Here is a 20,378-nt window from a genome sequence, read left to right on the forward strand (position 1 = left end):
CCTGCTATTACTGTGTCCCATTGATTATCATCATTCCATCAAGTTTCTGGGATGCCTATTATAACAATATCGTCATTTAATAGAAGGCACTGAAGTTCACTCATTTTAGTATTTAAGCTTCTAGAATATGTATATAAGCGCTTATAAAATTTATCACTTTTTAGCTGTCTGTCATTATGTGATGTAATTGAATGGGCCTTTTTTTCATTTGACTGTTTCTCATCACATCCTACCTGTACTTTTTCATCATCCATCCTCTCCTCTTTATTAGGATATAGAGAATCCCCATTAATAGATCTTCTGCTAAGGAATGTCTCTGCCTGAACTGTGTGCTCTTTTGCACCTGTTAGTTTTCTCCCGCCCGTAGTTTAAAAACTCCTCATGATCACTGATCCCAAGGTAGACAGCCACCTACTTTAAGTCTAGCATTTAATTCATCTTTATCTTTTAGGTACCTTGTGTTGGGCGTAATACTTTCTGTGTAAGAAAATTATCTAGAATTTTCAGAAATTCTAATGATTTACTACTAGCTGCATGAGACCTCCAGCATATGTTTTCCAAACTGAAGTCCCCCATAAAAATACAACTTTTTTTCTTTCTGTTATAGACAGATGCTTAAGAAGTAATTTATTCTGTTCTCTGGTTTGATTTGTTGTTTTGTAACAGATCCCCACCAATATCCCTTCCTGATCTTTGTTAACTAGCACGCTGATCTATATGCATTCAAGATCCTGTGGTTCTGAGTTACAAATAACTATTAAAATCAGTAATGGTGTTTTTAGAGTCCCCACCTCTTACTCACTTGGTCCTTCCTAAACAGGTTATAACCAGTGATTTTAATATTCCAGCATGCAAACTGTCTCACGAGGTTTCAGTAATGCCACTTATATCAATTTTCTTACTGATGAGAATTTCCAGTTTCTTTTGCATGTTACCCAAACTCTTAGTTTTGATATATAAGCAGCTGAAAAAAATTCTCTTCCCATTCTTTGTCACATCATAGAATCTCATAATATTAGGGTTGGAAGAGACCTCAGGAGGTCTAGTCCAAACCCCTGCTCTCAAAGCAGGATCAACACCAGCTAAATCATCCCAGCCAAGGCTTTGTCAAGCCAGGCCTTAAAAATCTCTAAGGATGGAGATTCCACCACCTTCCTAGGTAACCCATTCCAGTGCTTCACCACCCTCCTAGTGAAATAGTGTCTCCTAATACCCACTATCAGTTCAGTTTGTTCATGGCACACAGAGTTAGATTATTCTGTATTTTCCTCCACAGCATCCTCCCCTTGCATTGTATATTATCACCCTTCCAGCTGATCCACCTAGTCTCTTGCCAAGAAGATCAGCCCCTTCTCCCCCCACCTGTGAGAGGCATGTCATGCCATTCAAAAATTCCACTTTCAGGCTGGAATATGACCAAATGTTTCAGAGAACAAAAATGCACGGCCAACAGTTCAGCTCCAGTATTTTCTGCCTTTGCTCATTTGTTGGCTCTGAAGGATTTTTGAGAAGGTCACTTCCTCTTCTTTAGCTCCCTTGCAATGTGTGGAATTCATAATCTCCTCCAAACTTGCAGTTGAACTAAGAGCAATTCTTTATTACTTTCCTGGCACCCTCACTCTCCTAGAAGAAGATAGCATTGTACATGTTTGAAATGTATGGAACTTTTTATCTGGAAATGTTTTTTTTTAAAAAAGTACAGTATTTATATTATTTTGAATTACAATGCTATGTTAGGTTACTCTTGTCATTCCTAATGACATCATAATTCATGATATTGAAACTTGAGTAGACTGTCAGCTGAACCACAAAAGGCCCATAAAGCCATTTGATTTACGCTTATTTCATTGCAAATTTGAGAAGATTCTAAACTATTTAGTTAAATTCGAAAAAACAGCACCTGGCACAAAATAAACTGCTGACTTAGTTAATGCTGCCATTTGAAATTTAAAAACTTGAATTCTTGCTAGCTTTTTTTGTGCATTCAGTGTGTGTTCTCTTTAAAAACTTCCTTAAAAGTAAAGGTTTCAATGCTCAAAACAACCAGGCTGACACAACTAGAAACTTGTTCTCCAATTTGTTGCAAAAAGTGGTGTGAGCCAAGTGGAAGTTTCTGCTGTGATGAGTGCAGGAATTGTTTGTAATACTTTATGGACTATCTGTATGGCTCTGTATTGGTCATTTTGGTATTGCTACTCTGGGTACAGAAGGGTTAAAATGATGCCCCTGAGTCAGAGCTGAAGACCTGAAGGACTAAACTAAGGACTTCCCAATACTGTTTTCCAATTGACTAATAAACTTTCTTCTGATATCATGGAGACTCTCTGGCTGATGCCAGCAGCTAGGGGATGCTCAGCTGATGTATAGAGAATCTTTATGGAAAGCAAGAAACATTCCACTAGGAAGACATATATTGCTCAGTGGAAGTGCTTCTTGTTATGGCAGAAGATAATATGACCTTTTTCAGTCATCTATTTCGGTAATTTTGGGCTACCTATTATCTCTTAAACAATCCAACCTTTCTCACAGCTCCATTAAGATTTACTTAGCAGCAATTTCAGCCTTTCATTCTCATATTCAGGGTTCTTCAGTTTTTATCACCCAGTGCTCAAAATGTTTGAGTCCTACTGAGTGTTTCCACCGGAAGGAAAATACCACCTTCTTGAAACGTGAACCTAGTCCTTACCTCTCTAATGGTACCTTTTTTCAAACCCCTATCATCCTGCTCCCTTGACCACTTTCAATTGAGATTGAATTTTGGTGGCTATTACCTCTGCGTACAGAGTAATCAAAATCCAGGCGGTCATGACAAACCACACTGTCTATATAAAAAATGCCGTAAAGGGAACTGAGGCTTCACCCAAAATTTATTCTGAAAGTATTTTTGGACTTTCATATCCAGTTACCTGTATTTTTTCCAAGACCTCACTTTTCTCCTGATGAAGCAAAACTGCATATCCTAGATGTGAAAAAGACCCTTTTTTGTACTACCTTAATAGACAAAGACTGGCTAGAAGATCTCCTAGACCAGTGCTTCTCAAAGTAGTGGTCCGTGGACTGGTGCCAGTCTGCGAGCCATCGGCTGCCAGTCCGCGACGAGTTTCCTCATAAGAGCGTCAAATAGGATGATAATATGGCACCGGTCCCTGGCACATTGGAGAAAAAAAATTGCCGGTCCCCTACATCAGAGAGCTTGAAAAGCACTGTCCTAGACTTTTTTGCATATGGAAGTTCATCTAAAGGTAGACCTCTTTCTGCTTCAGGAACTTTGAAATGCACTGTAAGGGTAACCTTAGATATTAACAAACTGCAACTCCCTGATCAGGTTACTCTGCCCATTCCACCAGAATGCAGGCCTTGTCTGTGGCATGCTTCATTAAAGTTCTGATCACAGGGATTGTAAAGAGGCAACATGGTCCTCGGTGCACTTGTTCACCAATCGTTATTCGCTAATATCAACTTCTAGAACTAATGCACAGGTTGGCTGAACAGTCCTGCAGTTATTTAAAATGAGCTCCTAGTCCCCACTGCCTGGAATGTTGAACTACTGGCTAATCACGTAAGTGGGAACCAGATGCACAGGAATTTAAAGGAGAGAAATCAGTTACTCAGTTTGCAGTAACTGTTGTTTGAGGTGTTCTGTGCATACAGATCCCACAGCCCACTCTCCATCCCCACAGCTCAGAGACTTCTCTTGGGATCTTTGGATGACAAAAGAAATTTGAATGGTGGACAGGATCACTCTGCCCTTTATTCCCTTCGGGGAGAGTGAGGACATATGCGCGGCCTTTATGGGGGACAACTTCCAAATTCCTGTGCAAAGGTCACATGCACACCAGTAGTAGGATTCACAACGACAGACTGTCTCAAAAGAACAGGTACTGCAAGATGAATAACCACTTTTTTTTCTGTGGCAGGTCTCTGTTTAGAGCCGCCCTTTTGAATTATTGAACACTGGGGGGCGAGGGGTCAGGAAGTGGGGTCAGTAGTAGAGTCAGGAAGGCTCCAAATTCAGTCTCAGTTTGTATGGAGTGCTCAGAACACTCCACCCCGTGCCCCTCCCCTTCGCCACACAAAAAAAAATTGTTCAGCTTAACGCCTGTCTTCTCCACATGACAAGTGTCCCATCCTAGGTTGTTTCATCAGCTAAAACCTGCCTGCTTGAATCACTGCTCTCCTCACCTACCCTCTCTGTTGTTTTGGCTATGACTCCTAGCCTTATTAACAGTCACTTGGCTTCAGCACTGAACACTGCGTGACATCAGTGATACAGTCCTTACCAATGTTGATCACATTCAAACACAGAATGCTGTTGTCCTCATTACCAATTCTGAGAAATGCAGTTCCATAAAATTTAAAAAGAACTCTCTTACTACTAGTGACATATGAGTAATGTTTAGCTTCCTTTACATGTTAGTAAGAATTGGATCTTTAAACTACATTAATTAAGTTTTGGGATGACATTTTGCAAACCAAAGGTTTTTTGTTCTCTACTGCAGATTCGTATAATTAACACTCTTCACCCCAATCAGTCTTTTGTGTGTGCACTTATGCACTGCATTTAGAGCTGAGCTTAGTATTCGCCCCCCGGGAAATGCCTGAAAATTGCATTTTTTAAATGTTGCATTTTTTTTTTAAAGGAGAGAGACCAAAGAAGAGAGGAGGGGCCATAGTAGTAATATGCAGGATTATTTTCCCCCAATTTAAGCATTGCTTATAAAAATATTATTTCAATAACTAGGACTTCTTGGTGCTAGGTAATAGATAATAAAAGTTGTAAATGAATGTTGCCGGGGCAATACGATCTTTTACTACTGCAAAAATAATATATTTAGTTTTTGATAAATATTCTAGGTAATGTTTTAAGACCAAAGCAAGATTACCTTCAGTTTGTTACCTATATTTGAGTATATTCTCAAAGAATTGGAAGAGCAAATAAGTCAGATTGACAACTTTCATAATCATTTTTATATTTTCTTTGGAGGATGAAAAGAAACTCTAATTCTCCAACTGTGAAGATTTTGAGGTTAAACTGTAGAGACTAGTTTACAAGTAAGACACATATTAACTTGATTTTATTATGGGGAAAATGATCTTTTCAGACTAATCTGCTAAACATAACATTTATCTACGTAGGTTCACCTTTGTAAAGCAAACAGGATTAAATGATTACCTTTCATTATCTTGGAATATATATCATGCTATGTAAAATAGTAATTAAAGTATATGACCATTGGATAGGCCTACTTGACAAAACAGCCCTACAATGGAAAAACACAGTAATACGTGGCACCGGCACAAAGTACATGTTGTTCTTTTTAAAAAATTTAGAACAAAAATGAATCTACTTTGAAACTATTATAATCCAAGAAATATTCTACTATTTCTAAAATATTAAGGGTTTAAAAGTTACTGTTGCTGAAAATTAGAAAAATGAAAGTTTATAGATATTTCTTTTTTACATGTTCAGTCAGCAGCCAGTAAAGCTGTATTGATGGAGGTTTTCTCCTCCACCTTGCCTGGCTGCTAGGAAGAGGTCATTGGTACCATAGGACAGACTGCCTGCTCTCAGTTTCAGTGCCTGGCTCCTCCCCAGCCCAGAGCAGCCATTACAGCAGGGGATGGCAAACTTTTTGGCCTGAGCGCCACATCAGGGTTGCAAAACTGTATGGAGGGTCGGGTAGGGAAGGCAGTGCCTCCCCAACCAGCCTGGCCTCTGTCCCCTTCCACTTTCCTCCCCCTGACTGCCCCCGTCAGAACCCCTGACCCATCCAACCACCCCCTCACAGGATCCCCGCCACAACTGTCACTGGGACCCCACCCCCCTGGGACTCCACCCCAAATCCACCACTGCCCCCAAGCCCCTTTCGGAATGTGATCCTGCCAACATGGGTGGAGGGCTCAGGAGGAGCAGGTGCAGCCGGAGAGAAGTGGCAGTTTCCCCTTCAAAGCATTGCTTCTCTACGGCCGGCTGCATGGTCGCCAGGTGCTCCGGAGTCCTCCGGCCGTGTTTCCCGACACCAGCACTTGCCGCCTGGTCTCCTGCCCCCTCAATGCAGCCCCCCCCCCCCACAGGGGGTGCTGAGCTGCGCCAGTGCCTGGCCCTGGGTGGGGGACCCCGTGCCAGGGCACCCTGTGTTCACTTATAAATCTGCCCCTGAGTTGCGCTGTCCGGCCGGAGCCTGCCACGCTGCTGGCACGATGAGTTGAGGCTGTGGGGAGGTGAGGGGACAGCAGAGGAGGGGCTGGGCAGGATGGCCCCGCGGGCCGGATGTAGCCCGTGGGCCGTAGTTTGCCCACCTCTGCATTATAGGGAAGGTCAGGCCTCACCCCTTTAGCCACAGGCTGGAGGGAACATTTTCAATTACTCTGTTGAGGTGGCCCATGTACGAGCTGGTCAACTGTAGGAGCTGTAAGAGGATGTAGAATGCTTAGTGAGGATGGAATCTTTGGAGATTTTAGCTGCTAAAAATCTGAAGTCTCTACTGAAACTGCTGTTTCTCAAAGCACCCACATAGGACATGTTAGACACCGTGGTCAAAATTTTCAAGGTCAGCAGGAGTGAGGGGGCTACTCCTCTCTCTGGCGTTTGGATGTGGCGGTACCTTTACCTCCTGCATTTGTAATTAATCACAGACACAGATTGACATTCCAAACCAGTCGTCCTTCCTAATGTCTGGTTTAGTGTCTAATGCACAAAATATATCCCAGCACCTCTACAAGATACCTATCTCATTTGACTCTTCTTAGGGACTACAAAAATTTCTTCTAAACAAAAGTTTTACAAATATTTACTAATTTTCACTTTGTATTATGGTTTCCCCAATATTTTTTCCTATGTTTTAGAAGTCCCCTTCTTGGCACAGAGGTTCCAGGCAGTCACTGTCCCTAATCCTAAACCTAACCCTAAGCTTTTCTTTAGAGAAACCTTAGCCACTGCTGTTCCCCTTCAGGCTTCTAAGGGCATGTTTACACCGCAATTAAACACCCACAGCTGGTCCATGTCAGCTGACTTGGGCTCAGGCTGTGGGGCTGTAAAGTAGTGGTGCAGACACTTAGACTGGAGCCCAAACTCTGGGTCCCTGTGAGGAGGGAGGATCCCAGAGCCCAGGCTGCAGCCTGGGCCTGAATTCCTACATTGCAGTTTTACAGCCAGCTGCCCAAGTCAGCTAACATGGGCCAAACACAGGTGTTTAAAAGCATACTTTAGGGCAGTGGTTCCCAAACTGGGATTTGAGAACCCCTGGGGGTTCACGAAATGTTACATGGGGTTCTCGGAAGAAATTTCCCTAATGGCGGACAGAGCTGTCCCTAGGAACACCAGGGAGCACGGGGCCAGCAGCCCGGAACCCTTGGGCTTCTAAGAGCTAAGAGGATCAAAGCAAGCGTATCTATAACACTGAGGAGATTTAAACTTCAAGACTCCTTATAAGAAATGGAAAGAGAGGTGGATATTTTTTGCTGTTTTTAAAATTAAATAGGCAACTAGTATTTTTTAAATTATTATGACCAACAAGTTTAAGCTTTGTTGTAACGTGCGTTGTTTGTCAGGACTGCTCAAGACCTGAATGTTTGTGTAGGAGGAACTCTTTGAGTTGGCTTCTTAAATTCCTTCATGCTGTTTCACATCTGATACTCTTTGATGAAACATAGGAGCCTTGTCTTAGAACAGGCTTATTCAAAGTGACACAAGCTATGAAAGTGAGATCATGGAAGAGCGTTGCCATTTTCATAATGTAATAAAAATACTATAATGATAAATAAGAACATAAGAATGGCCCTGCTGGATCAGACCAAGGGTCCATCTAGCCCAATATCTTGTCTTCCAACAGTGTCCAGTGCCAGGTGCCCCAGAGGGAATGAACAGAACAGGTAATCAAGTGATCCTTCCCCGTCGGTCATTTCCAGCTTCTGGCAAACAGAGGCCAGGGACACTTAATAATAAATAGTGTGTAATAAGCATGTCCTAAAAACAATTTTTATATTTTCAAGATCACTGCTTTTATAATTTATACTCAGGTAAATGAGAAAATCACTGGAAATATTTATTTTTTAGGAGGAAGTTCTTGAGACTTGACGTTTTAGTGAAAAGTGTTCACAGGTTGTGAGAGTTTGGGAACCGCTGCCTTAGGGTATGTCTGCACTGCAGTAAAAGACCTGCAGCTGGCCCACATCAGTTGACTTGGGCTGCGGGGCTACAAAAGTGCGGTGTAGATGTTTAGGCTGCATCCTGGGCTCTGAGACCCTGTGTGAAGGTGGGAGGGTTTCAAAGCCTAGGTTACAGCCTGAGCTCGATTGTCTACACCAGGGGTCGGCAACCTATGGCACGCGTGTCAAAGATGGCACGCGAGCCAATTTTTAATGGCACGCTGGTGCCTGCCGGGACCCCAGTATGCCATTAAAAATCCTGCCGACGCGGGTCCGTGCTCCTAGGCTGAAGCACCAGGCCCAGCACAACAAGCCGCTGGCCCCTCCCCCATCTTCCCCCCCTTCTCCTGGAGCCCTGCAGCCCTGCTGCCGCACACAGCGCTCTGGGGGTCGGGGCTGCTCGCTCCTGCGGGGCAGTGTTTGGCTCTGTGGGAAGGGAAAGACGCTCCCCACTCATCCGGAGCCCTGCCGCCGTGCACAGCCCCTTCCCACAGAGCGCTGTGCATGCGGCGGCAGGGCTCCGGATCAGCGGGGAGCCTCATGGTAAAGGGTCCGGGATTGGGGGTTTGGATAAGGGGTAGGGGCAGTCAGGGGACAGGGAGCAGGGTGGGTTGGATGGGGGGTGGGATCCCAGGGGGGTGGTTTGGAGCGGGGCTCTCTGGTGGAGGCAGTCAGAGAGCAGGGGGTGTTGGATGGGGCATGGGATTCCCAGGGCTGTTAGGTGGTGGGGGGTGGATAGGGGTCAGGGCAGTCAGGGGATAGGGAGCAAGGAGGGTCCTGGGGGCAGTTAGGGTGGGAGGGTCTCTGGAGGGGGTGGTCAGGGGACAAGGAGCTGGGGGGGGTTGGATGAGTCAGGAGTTCTGGGGGGAGGGCTGTCAGGATGTAGGGATGTGGAGAGGGGCTGGGGAGGCAGGGAGCAGAGGGGCGTTGTATGAGTCCACAGTTCTAGGGGTCCTGTCAGGGGGCTGGTAGCAGTTAGATAGATAGGCATGGGAGTCCGGGGGGTTCTGTCTGGGTGCGGGGGGGGGGGGTGGATAAGGGTTGGGGCAGTGAGGGGACAGGGTCCTAAGGGGGCAGTCAGGGGGCAGGGAGGCTTAGATAGGGGGTGGGGTCCCAGGAGGGGGTAGATGGGACAAGGAGCTGGGGGGTTTGAGGGTTCGGGGGGGGGGCAATCACCCAACCCTGAGCCCTGCACCCCCACACACACCCCCAGGCCCCTGCCATGAAGCCTGTACCATCCAGCCCTCTGTTGACTCCTTCAGCCCCCCGCATGACCCCAGCCCTGACTCTGGCACCCCCACACATACCCAGTCCTCCTACCCTGACACCTGCACCCCCCTCACATGTGCCTAGCCCTCTGCCCTAACTCTTGCACCCCCCACATCCCTATCCCCACCCTAAGCACCAAATGGGAGTTCCTGCACTGCCACTTACCCTCATACCAAATGGGATCAGCCCAGGTAAGTGCCCCCACACCCAAACCTCTTGCCCCAACCCTGAGCCCCCTCCCTCATTCTAGCTCCTGGCTAGACCCTTCACCTCCAGCCCTGTGCTCAGTCCACTCCCACCCTCAGCTCAGTGCAGAGAGAGGAAGAGACTGGGCCAGAACCAGGAAGAAGGTAGGTACCCACTGTATGTGGTCAGGGCCGGGACCCCAGACTGACAGCGGGGTGAGCGGGTCCAGCAGTCGGGATCCCAGCTGGCGGATGGAACCCCTGAGCGGCAGTGGACTGAGCCGCTCAGCCCACTGCCAGTCTGGGATCCCGGCTGCTAGCCCTGCACAGCCCGCTGCCGGTCTGGGGTTCTGGCTGCCGGACCCTTCACAGCTGGCATCCCGGCCACAGGCTCCTCTCAGCCCACTGCCAGCCTAGATGAACAGAACCCCAGACCAGCAGCGGGCTGAGCGGGCCGGCGGCATAAGATCAACAATTTAATTTAATTTTAAATGAAGCTTCTTAAACATTTTGAAAACCTTGTTTATTTTACAATACAACAATAGTTTAGTTATATAATATATAGATTTGTAAAAAACATTAAAATGTATTACCGGCACGCGAAACCTTAAATTAAAGTGAATAAATGAAGACTTGGCACACCACTTCTGAAAGGTTGCTGACCCCTGGTCTACACTATTTATAACCCCAGAGCCTGATCCCTGTGAGATTGAGTGGTCTGACAAAGGCTCTGAGACTCAGTGCTGTGGGTTTTTTAATTGTAGTATAGACTAACCTGAAGTGAAGAGACAGTCAGTCCCCAGAGTGAGGGAACTGGGCCTGCCTTTTATATCTTGGTTTCCTCTTCCCATCAATCTTTGTAGCTTACAGGTGCATATTTTGAGAGGAAATATATAGGCAAGAGTTGGGCATGGATTGCTCTTAAAGACCTAGCTACCCTGTGACAGAAGGTGTGATGCTTGTTTCTTCTGAAGAATCAGATTTATATATTTAAGTGCTGAAATTTAGGCATTCATATTTAAAAAATATTGGCCTGTACAAATAACGAAGCACTCCAAAGACATCTGCGTGACTCTTGTTGTAATGACACTCTACTTAAATTCACAGTTGACTTCTCTGTCTTTGTAAGTTTCTAATACTTTTCAGTTGTTGACAGTGGCTCAGATTTTTAAGTCTGATTTTTAAAAAAAGCTTTAGCATCGAAATATATCATCAGCTTTTAACAGTTAACAAGTAGCAAAAATGGGACACAGATCCCAAAATCTCCTCTTACATCTGAAGTTGGAAAGGGGAACAGAAAACAAACACAATGGTTTACTTGGGATGGCTTTAAGGAAAAAAAGAAGGCAAACAAGGCATGAATTTGTGGGTCTAGATAATCCGTTGCCCAAACATGAACTGGGTATTGTGTAATCAAACAAGGACTAATCAACTGAACTGGAGCAGGGGAAGTAATCAAATCAGAAGTGTCTAAACAAATGAGTGGTAAAGTTGAACTGCAAGTGAGTTATGACAATAGTTGCTAGACATAAATAGGAGTTGGGGGGGAAAATGTGGATGAACACAGCACAAACGTTGAACTCCTCTGCTTATAAATACCACCAAATAGATCTATAAAGGGTTAAAAAAATGTTCATTCATCACTTATTTTAAGCCACCTAATTAATCTGTAACTTAAAGGAAACAACCAAATCTGTTTTGATACCGAAGGCTTCAAGAATAACTGTAACGATTGGTATTTATATATTTTTGAAATAATGGCATACCTGTTCACTCAAGGAGAAATCTGGAGTTGGTAAAGTGACTTTATTTGTGAAAGGGAAAAGTCTGTGAATGAAGTAAATGTTTGTTAAAGTGGAGGAGGTGTTGGTATCCTATAAATAATATGCTCTGTGATTATTATATTGAAGGTACTGGCTAGTTCCCTAAACATTATTTTGTTAGCTGAAAATTTCTTTTCTTTTCCTAAATATCTAGCAGAACTATCTTTTTTTATTTTCTTTGCTTCACTGCTTAGAGAAACAAGACTGCTGACCAAAATGAGCTTGGATGTATGCATGCGTACTTCCCATTGAAGCCAATGGGAATTATGACTGGTTACACCAGGGCTGACTTTGGCCCAGATATTAACTTTCCTTCCACATCTAAATTATTAGAACCTATTAACAACTGTATCATATGCAGTGTTGCGTTATGTTCCGATAGCCTGGTTACTGGAGTAATTCAGCATCTGTTGCTTAAGAAATTGTCATTTTGTGACAGCATTGTACTCTACTGCAGTAGGTTAATACTGGCTTTAATGGCATTACTCTAGATATATTCCAGTGGTAAATTAGAGCCATATTCAACTCTTTTATTTCTATATTTAAAATTTTAGCTTTATCAGATAAATGTTTTGTATTTTTAATAACAGGCATTCCTCATTAAATAGTTGACATTGCTCAATATTCCATTTCTCTTTGTGCTTTCATTTTGAGGGTATTTAAGAATATGGAGATAGAAGAACAATGTCAGCAAGTAAACCAGTGTCCTGATCTCATCCTCTTGTCCCTGAAATAAAGATTAGAATTCATGCCCAGAAGAGAGAGTAGTATGATGAGAACTTAACATGCGAGAGACTGGTACAAACTGACTGCAAGAAGTGCTATACATTGCCAGACATCACTATAATAGGGTAAAAAGATGAAATATTGTTATCCTACGTCAGTGGTCCTCAACCTTTTTGTGGCCAGTAGCATGTTCATGTTTTCAGAAGAGTGTGGCGGGCGCCAACAAATTTTCAAGACTTTTTTTGTATTTGTACATTAAATAATACGAAAAACATCATATTTAATATAATATGTGAATCCAGAGAGAAGACGGAGAGAAGCTGCGAGGACAGAGAACACTGTCACCCACAGCCTGCAGCCCCAGAGTTCTCTGTCCCCGTCAGGCACGGGGCAGCAGCTTGTCTCCCATACTAGGCACTAGGCGGGCGCACATAAATGCCCCGGCGGTGCCATGGTGCCTGCAAGCACCACGTTGGGGACTACTGTCCTACGTAGTGCTATTCACATCTCCTCCTCCCCCCGGATCCAAATAAGATTCGTAAGCTTATTCTTCATATGAAGAAGCTGTAAGAAAGTTATTATTACTAAAGGTATTGGAAGACAAGTGCCAATTAAAAAGCTATGGCTCAGAGGTTAGCTGGAGACGGTTTTTCTGGGATTGGTGCACAAGGGTCCTTCAGATACTAATAGTTATTAGTGAAACCTTTTCTAACAGGTTTTTAACTTTGGGAGAATGTAGTTTAGCTTTCAGACAGAGGTGCTTTTTAGACACTTTCTTGAACATGACTGTATAACCGATACCATGGTTCAGAAGCGTAGGTTGTTCGGAATGGATGGAGATATGTGAATGTGGTAAAAATTTAATTTTAGCTATGCAATAACTTCCGCTGTGGGTTTCTAACTTCCTTTGTCTTCATTCTTCTTCCCCTTCCTCCCCACTTGCACTTAAAATGTTACATTGTGTATCTTTCACCAGCTTCAGGATCACGTTGATCAAAATCAAAGATATGCGCGTGCATTGCACAGTTCACTAAATTAAAATGAAGGTACAGTCCTTGAAATGCAGGTACATTCAGGGGCCCCCTGCACTGAGGCCACGCTCCACTTACTCCATCTCCTCTCACTCGTTCATTTTCTTCGGGCTGGGGCAGGGGGTTGGGGCACGGGAGGGGGTGAAGGTTCTGGCTGGAGGTGCAGGCTCTGAGATGAGGCTGAGGATAAGATGTTTGGGGTGCCAGAGGGGGCTCTGGGCTTAGTCTGAGGGGTTTGGAATGTGCTCAGAAGAGGGTTCAGAGGTGGAGCAGGGGTTGGGGTGTGGGCTCTGGGGTGGGACTGAGGATGAGGGATTTGGGATGCAGGAGGAAGCTCTGGGCAGGGGGTTGGGGTACAGAAGAGGGTGTGGGCTGCAGGAGGGAGTTTGGGTGTGGGAGAGGGCTCAGAGCTGGGGCAGGGGTTTGGGGCATGGGAGGGATGAAGAGTGCAGGATCTGAGCACTAAGAAAAACTTTTTCACTCAGAGTGGTGAAACACTGGAATGGGTTACCTAGGGAGGTGGTGGAATCTCCTTCCTTAGAGGTTTTTAAGGTCAGGCATGACAAAGCCCTGGCTGGGATGATTTAGTTGGGAATTGGTCCTGCTTTGAGCAGGGGGTTGGACTAGATGACCTCCTGAGGTCCCCTCCAACCCTGATATTCTATGATTCTGTGACAGCTTCCTGGAAGCAGCAACAATTCCTTCAGCTCCTAGGTGGAGGGGCGGCCATATGGCTCTGCATACTGCCTCTGTCCACAGGCACCGCCACCGCAGCCTCCATTGGCTGCAATTCCCAGCCAATGGGAGCTGTGGAGCTGGCAGTTGGGGCAAGGGCAGTGTGTGGAGACCCACTTGCTGCACCTGTGCATAGGAGCTGAGGGACTTGTCGCCACTTTCGGGGAGCTGCCTGCAGGTAGGGAGCCTGCCAACCAGACTTTTACTGGTCCGATCAGCTGTGCATTCCTGGAAAAAAAAAAAAAAAAAGACACCTGGAAACCCTGTATTAGGAGTATCTAAGCTTCCTAGAACAGGCTGGCATCCCAGGATTGTTTGAGCTGTCCATCCTTTTGATGTGAATATATTGAGGGTTATGAAGCTTACTATAAGTAAGATCTGTTGGATGAGACCTTGGAAACAGCAATCCTGTCAGTTCTGCACAAACTGAAAACATCCAGCAGTTCTCTTCATAAGACAGTGGGTTTGCTCCAGTATCCACCCCAAAAGGTCCCATCTGTATGCTCTCATTCAGCAAGCTTGAGAGCTGCTCTCCACCCCAGAGGTCTCTGAATTTAATTTATTATGCATGTTATCAAGTTTGAAAAGCTCATCATCATCTTTGGGTTAAGATGTTATACATGAAATAGGTGTATGTTAGTACTATTATGAAGAAAATCACAAGGGTGATAGACTTCAGTGTAATGAAACAAATTGCTACAAAGCAAAATCTTAAGTGTTATAATAATAGTCTGCTGTTAGAATCAAGCAAGTCGAGAGTGGGCTTTGGGAGAGCAGAGGAAGAAATGAAGTCAAGATACGCAAAACACTTGTCTGTAAATACAGATTGTTTTTCCGTTTATCTTATGAAAAAAAATACTTATTTGAATATTAGAGGTTTATAAAAGGCCATAAGAATTATGGCCAATTTTTTTACTTAAGTCTTCCACTAGAGGGTGGAAGTGTTCTATAAACTTCCCTTTTGAGTGAGAGCAGTGCCTGAGTTGTAGGTGTGTGTGTATATGTATGTCAATTTTAATAGAGGAGAACTCCTGATTTCATATTGCAGTATATGAAAAAGATGAATGAGTTTAAAAAGAAAAGATGTGATTCTATAATAAATATTTAACCTACAGATTACACAGAGCCCAAATTATTAAAAATTACTACTACTTCTGTATTTCAGATTACTGATTTTTGGATCCTATGAAAGAGAAACGAATGTTCATTGCACGTTTGAGCTGAGCAGTAATGTCTGGGAAGAAAAATCTCGGAGTTCCATTAAAACGGTAATATGCATACATATTGTATTACTATATGACTTAAAATCTCATATACTCTGTCTAGATTAGTGGTCCCCAACCTTTTCGTCTGGTGGGTGCCAGACGAAGGACCGTGGTGGCGATCAAGCATCCGCCGAAATGCCGCCGAATTTCGGTGGCGATGCCTCTCAGTGATGTCGCTTGTCGGCGGCAAGCAGCATCTTTGAGAGGCGTTGATTCGGCGGCATTTTGGCGGATGCTCGACCGCTGGCCAGGACACCGTGTTGGGGACCCCTGCTCTAAACTATATATGTTCATTATTCAGTAACTGGTACATCAAGTGCAGTCAAGGACTGCTAGGTACCAACTTTTTGTCACTAAAGGCCTGCTTATCAAAAAAGACACACATAAATGACTTGCATGAGCGATTACTATCACAGTGCTGCTTGCTCATATAATACCCACATTGCATGCACAAATTAAGTGCACAACTGCACATATGCATTCTTTAAAAATTGCACAGTTGAAATGCTTAACAGTCCAAATGTAAAGGAAAAGTGATGAAGACATTACATGCCTAAAGAACTAAATAAGAGTCTGCAAATATGAGTAACAGAAGTACTTCTGACTTTAAAGATTGTGTATAATCATGTATCCTATTTGAGCTCTTCTGCTTGTTTAGCAGCCCACAGCCTACAAACAGGAAGAGTGTTTCTCAAACGTATAGTGTCATTGAAACATATATTACCTTCAAAAACTGGAACAGTTGTAATTTCAGATACTATGATGATAGTAGTAATCAAATTGTCTGGGGATTCTTCTGAAAAAGTGATTTTTTTTTTAAAATCTTCATTTTAACAAATATTTGTGAAAGTTGTTTAAATATCTTTTTCTGTTACGTTTAGAGCCCAGTGGTACTTGTTTGGGGGCCAGAGGTGAGAAGAGGGGTAAGGTGCTCCCATCCTTTCCCCTCTCCTTTCTGCTCAACAAGAATAGTACATTCTGCTTCTTCAGTACTACTGATCTTTGCTTATCAATATTTTTTCCAATATGAGCAAGCAATAAACCCATCTCACATCTCTTCATGACTGCTAATATACTTCCGATAGCAGTTCTGGGGGCAGAATTCCTTATGAAGTGAATTGTACCGTATTTCTGTGTGAGGAGATTGCAGGATTGGACCCAATATTGTCAGCAGGTCCTTATCTGCATGGTCTTGTTGATATGTATAAAGTTGTATGACATTTGCCTGATCTGTGCCTTTACACAAAATTATGCTGACAGCATGTGATAATAAGGACATTCAAATTCATGCTTTTTCAAAGAATAAATATTTTCTTTAAAATCAGTATGGGCAGGAATATTGTTGTGCTTCCTTTCTAGTGCTTCTTCATTAGCTGTAGAAGTTGAAAATTACTATAATTGTCATTGCAGTAGTACATTTTTGACAGCAGGTGGCAGTATAGCGAAACTGTTGGCCTGTTTGAGACGGTGTGAATGTTTAAAAAGATAGAAAATAGTTTCGGACAGATTTTCAAAAGAGCTCTGCTCCTACTTAAGCACCTGAACACTTTTGGAAATTTTGTCCTGTAATGTACAAAAAAAAAAGTTAATTTATGTAGATAACTTTCAGTGCCATAGTAAGCACTGTGCAAACTGTGAATTACCTACAGCTGAGCTGTTAAAATGTTTCTGGTACATTGATAGCAATCCTTTGAGTGTTAAACAAGATGAATACCAAAAGAACTCTATTGGAACAATACTAGTGTTGTTGACATAAACTGGGAACATTTTTTGTCACGCAAAGTGGAGATGATGTTTGTTAGAGAGCATGTATCATAATACTGGAAGCTCTTCATATGTGTTTTGTGTGTGGAATTGCTTAAATTTAAATTGCTGTGTGCAGTATTATATGGCTTTCAACATAAAATACTGCACACAGCAATTTAAGTTTGAGAAATTCCACACAACTTAGCTAGTTTATGAAATCTATTAATTTAACTGAAGTATATTCTCAGTGGATGTACAGAACAAGTCTGTAAGGTAAGAACCATATGTTCCTTGAGTGATTGTACGTCCATTCCACTTCAGGTATGTGCATATCCAGTGCTCCAGTCAGATTTTTCCCTTAGCAATGTTGTCATATGGAGACCCTTTGGCAAAGGGTCCCTGTTCTTTGCAAATAACTCCTGTCTCAGATGTGACAAATTCACTACATCAAACACATGTATTACAGACTATTTATCCATAATGGATATTGTGTTGTTAGGTACCTACAGAAAGCTTGTAACTTAGCAAGACTCAGAATCATTGCAAGAAGTATGTACGGGTTATGTTTTCAGGAATATCTAAATATATTGCAAGTACATTTTATGATATTGGAGTAAAAGTTAGTCATCAGGGGATAAAATGTCTCATTATGGGCCCATTCAAGTATGAGGGAGTTATCATCCCTCAGTGGTCTAGCCTTGCTCAATTACAGAACTATCAGAGACCACTGCAAACAATCAAAACCACTTGGAGGTGGTAAAGCAGCATTGCAACAAGACAGGTTTGCCGTGTCTATGAATAGTGACAAAAAACTGTTTCATCGTAACGCAGGATGGTGAAAAGCACTCTGAATCCTCACACTGAGGAGACATCTTGGTGAGCAGGGATATTCTCATGGGAAAAATTGGATCCTGGTTCCTGTGAAGCCAGCCAGCTCTGCAGCAGAAAACCCACTTTATTAGATGGGAAAGATAACTAGTAATAACTGTAGATCCAGGTTTGCGTGTTATGTTTTTGTTTTGTATCATAACCATTTGTTCTCACCACTTTCTTGAATCTAAACTCCATTCTTTCTTAAACCTGTTTTTGTTTTAAGTGCTCACAAGTGCTGTATGATTTTTACAAGAGTGGTGATTTAAGGTAAAACTAGTGAACTGGCTCACACTGCTTCTTTGGGGGCAGAGAGTCTGGGATTTCTGTGAGTAGCTGATGTCGGGCTGGATATTACATGGATTCAAAGAGACTTGAGTGCATTTATTGTTAACGTGAAAGAGATAGACAGGGCTAATGTAGAGGAGAGAGCTGGAGTGGCTAACAGGCAGGTTAGGCTGGTGGTTTAGCTCCTGAACACCCAGTTACCACAGGCAGGGCTACCCCTTGCTAGAGGCAGTGGGTAACAAGATGACAGTCCTGTGTACCATGAGACTCGTCACAGGTACTCATTGGGACAGCGTATGCTCTCTGCTGCCTTGTGTTGCTGCACAATGGTATAAAGCATTCAGTTGTCCCAGATCACCCTCAGATTCTTCTTACCATCTGTGATTGTTAGTTTATTTTTATTATAGCTAGTGTACTCACCAATAGTTAGTTAGAGCTTTAGAATAAGTTTCATTTTTAATTTAGTTGGTTTTACTTAGAGAGTTGTTTGTTCTGGTTACCAATTCTTGGTACCAAGAAATCCTCTGTCTCCAGTCTTTAGCCTTGCACTGGCGTTGAGAAGTCTGTGCCATTAAGTGACCCTCTTTCCAGTGTCTGAAGTGCTTAGATGAGGGTTACATCCAGGACAGGTGTCAAATATGTAGAGACTTCAAGCCCCAGATTAAGAAAGATAGAGAGGTAAGACTGCATCATCTCCTCATGGAGGCAGTCTGATGTCCACTGTCAAAGCCTTCCCACTTAGGATGGGCACTGAGCACATCTGCCTCTGTCAGAAGTGCCCCTTCAGACGTTGCAGGGACTCTGTTCCCTTCTTCAGTGCCAAGGAAAAAGCATAGGCAGCATGCTTCCAAAGAGCCAATGTCCTTGGAACAGTCCCCAAGCAAACAAGGTGGAGGATAGGGATAGGGAGGGGCCAGGTAGGACAGTCTCTATCAAGGTGCAATACAGCTTTGGGTGTTTTTGTGTCCCCAGTACAATTCATTTCAAAGCATCCTGGGAATTCAGAACAATTTGGCAGATCTTTCAGCAAAGATTGCAAGTAGTCTCAGGGCACGTACAGTTAAGTCTTATTTTTCAGACCTGTGGTGAGGGTCTCTCAAATAGACCTGTTTGCTACTTACCACAACAAGAAACTATTTTATTCAAGAGCAGGTCACAGTCAGGGATCTCTGACAGATGCTTTCATGTTATCCCAGAAAGAAAATCTGATTTATGTTTGCCCTCCTGTTCTGCTCCTTTCCAGAGTGTTGCTCAGGATCATGCTCACAGGATCCTCATAGCACCAGTGTGGCCTTAACAGTATTGGTTTTCCAGTCTGCTGATCCTCTCAGCCAATGCTCCTTTGACACTACTTCCAGAGCCAGACCTGATCTCCTGGACCACGGTTGCTTGTTAAATTCCAGACCAGATGCTCTTGATCTTACAGCCTGGATGCTCCAGAGTTAATGCCTCAGAAGGTAGACTATTATGGGAATAGACAGAGAGCCTTTAATTAGATATTCTTACCTGTTGAAGTGGTCACAGCAAAGGAGTATTTTGCCAGTCTGTGCCTCTATACAACATATTCTGGACTGTTTCTGTTCTATCTGAAATAACAAGTCCTATCTGTTAGCTCTATTAGAGTTCACCTATCTCTGCTTTCCATGTTCTAGTTATTGGTCATTGTCAATTAGGTTACTAAAGGTTTTGGTCAGTTGATATCCCCGGATGGCAGATGCTATTTCTCCCCCTCCCCATGGCTACTTACTCTTCATCTAGCCATCCATTTTTGGTAGTCATTACCTCTGGGAGAAGAGTGGGAGAATTACGGACGGTGGTAGCTGAACCTCCTTACACAATCTTTTATAGGGACTTAAGTCCACACCCAAGATTTTTGGTTTAGTGCTGGACTTCCACTACAATCAAACAGTATACTTACTGACTCTCTTTCCCAAGCCCTATTCTCATAAGAATGTGGAGAGGCTCCATATCTTGGATGTTAAAAGTGTGTTGGTTGTCCTGACCCAGTTCAGGTCATCTTCTCAACTTCTTATGGTAGTTGCGGACAGGATGAAGGGCCTTTCATCCTCAGTGCAGAAGATCTTGTCCTGGATTTCCTCCTATATATGCCTGTGCTATGACATCATAGCTCTGCCAAGCAGGGTGGTAGCACATTCAACAAGATCTCATGCCGCTTCTGCAGCATTTTTAGCTCAATTGTCTGTCAGAAACTTGTAGGGCTGCAGTTTGGTCATCAGTATGCGCCTGTATAACTCCTTATGCCATATCAGCATTGCAGAAGAGACTGTGCCA

At 43.5% G+C, this 20,378-nt stretch overlaps 1 protein-coding gene across 1 annotated transcript in view; it reads left to right on the forward strand.

The window, feature by feature from the left end:
• PDZD8 (PDZ domain containing 8) overlaps positions 1-20,378 on the forward strand; it is a 133,046-nt gene that overhangs the window by 50,647 nt on the left and 62,021 nt on the right. The window contains exon 3 of the mRNA XM_050958935.1: positions 15,083-15,185. Coding sequence (XP_050814892.1) covers positions 15,083-15,185 — 103 coding nt within the window. The remainder of the gene's footprint in view (positions 1-15,082; positions 15,186-20,378) is intronic.

Source organism: Gopherus flavomarginatus, chromosome 6 (assembly GCF_025201925.1).
Source record: "Gopherus flavomarginatus isolate rGopFla2 chromosome 6, rGopFla2.mat.asm, whole genome shotgun sequence".
Taxonomy (NCBI): Eukaryota; Metazoa; Chordata; order Testudines; family Testudinidae; genus Gopherus; species Gopherus flavomarginatus.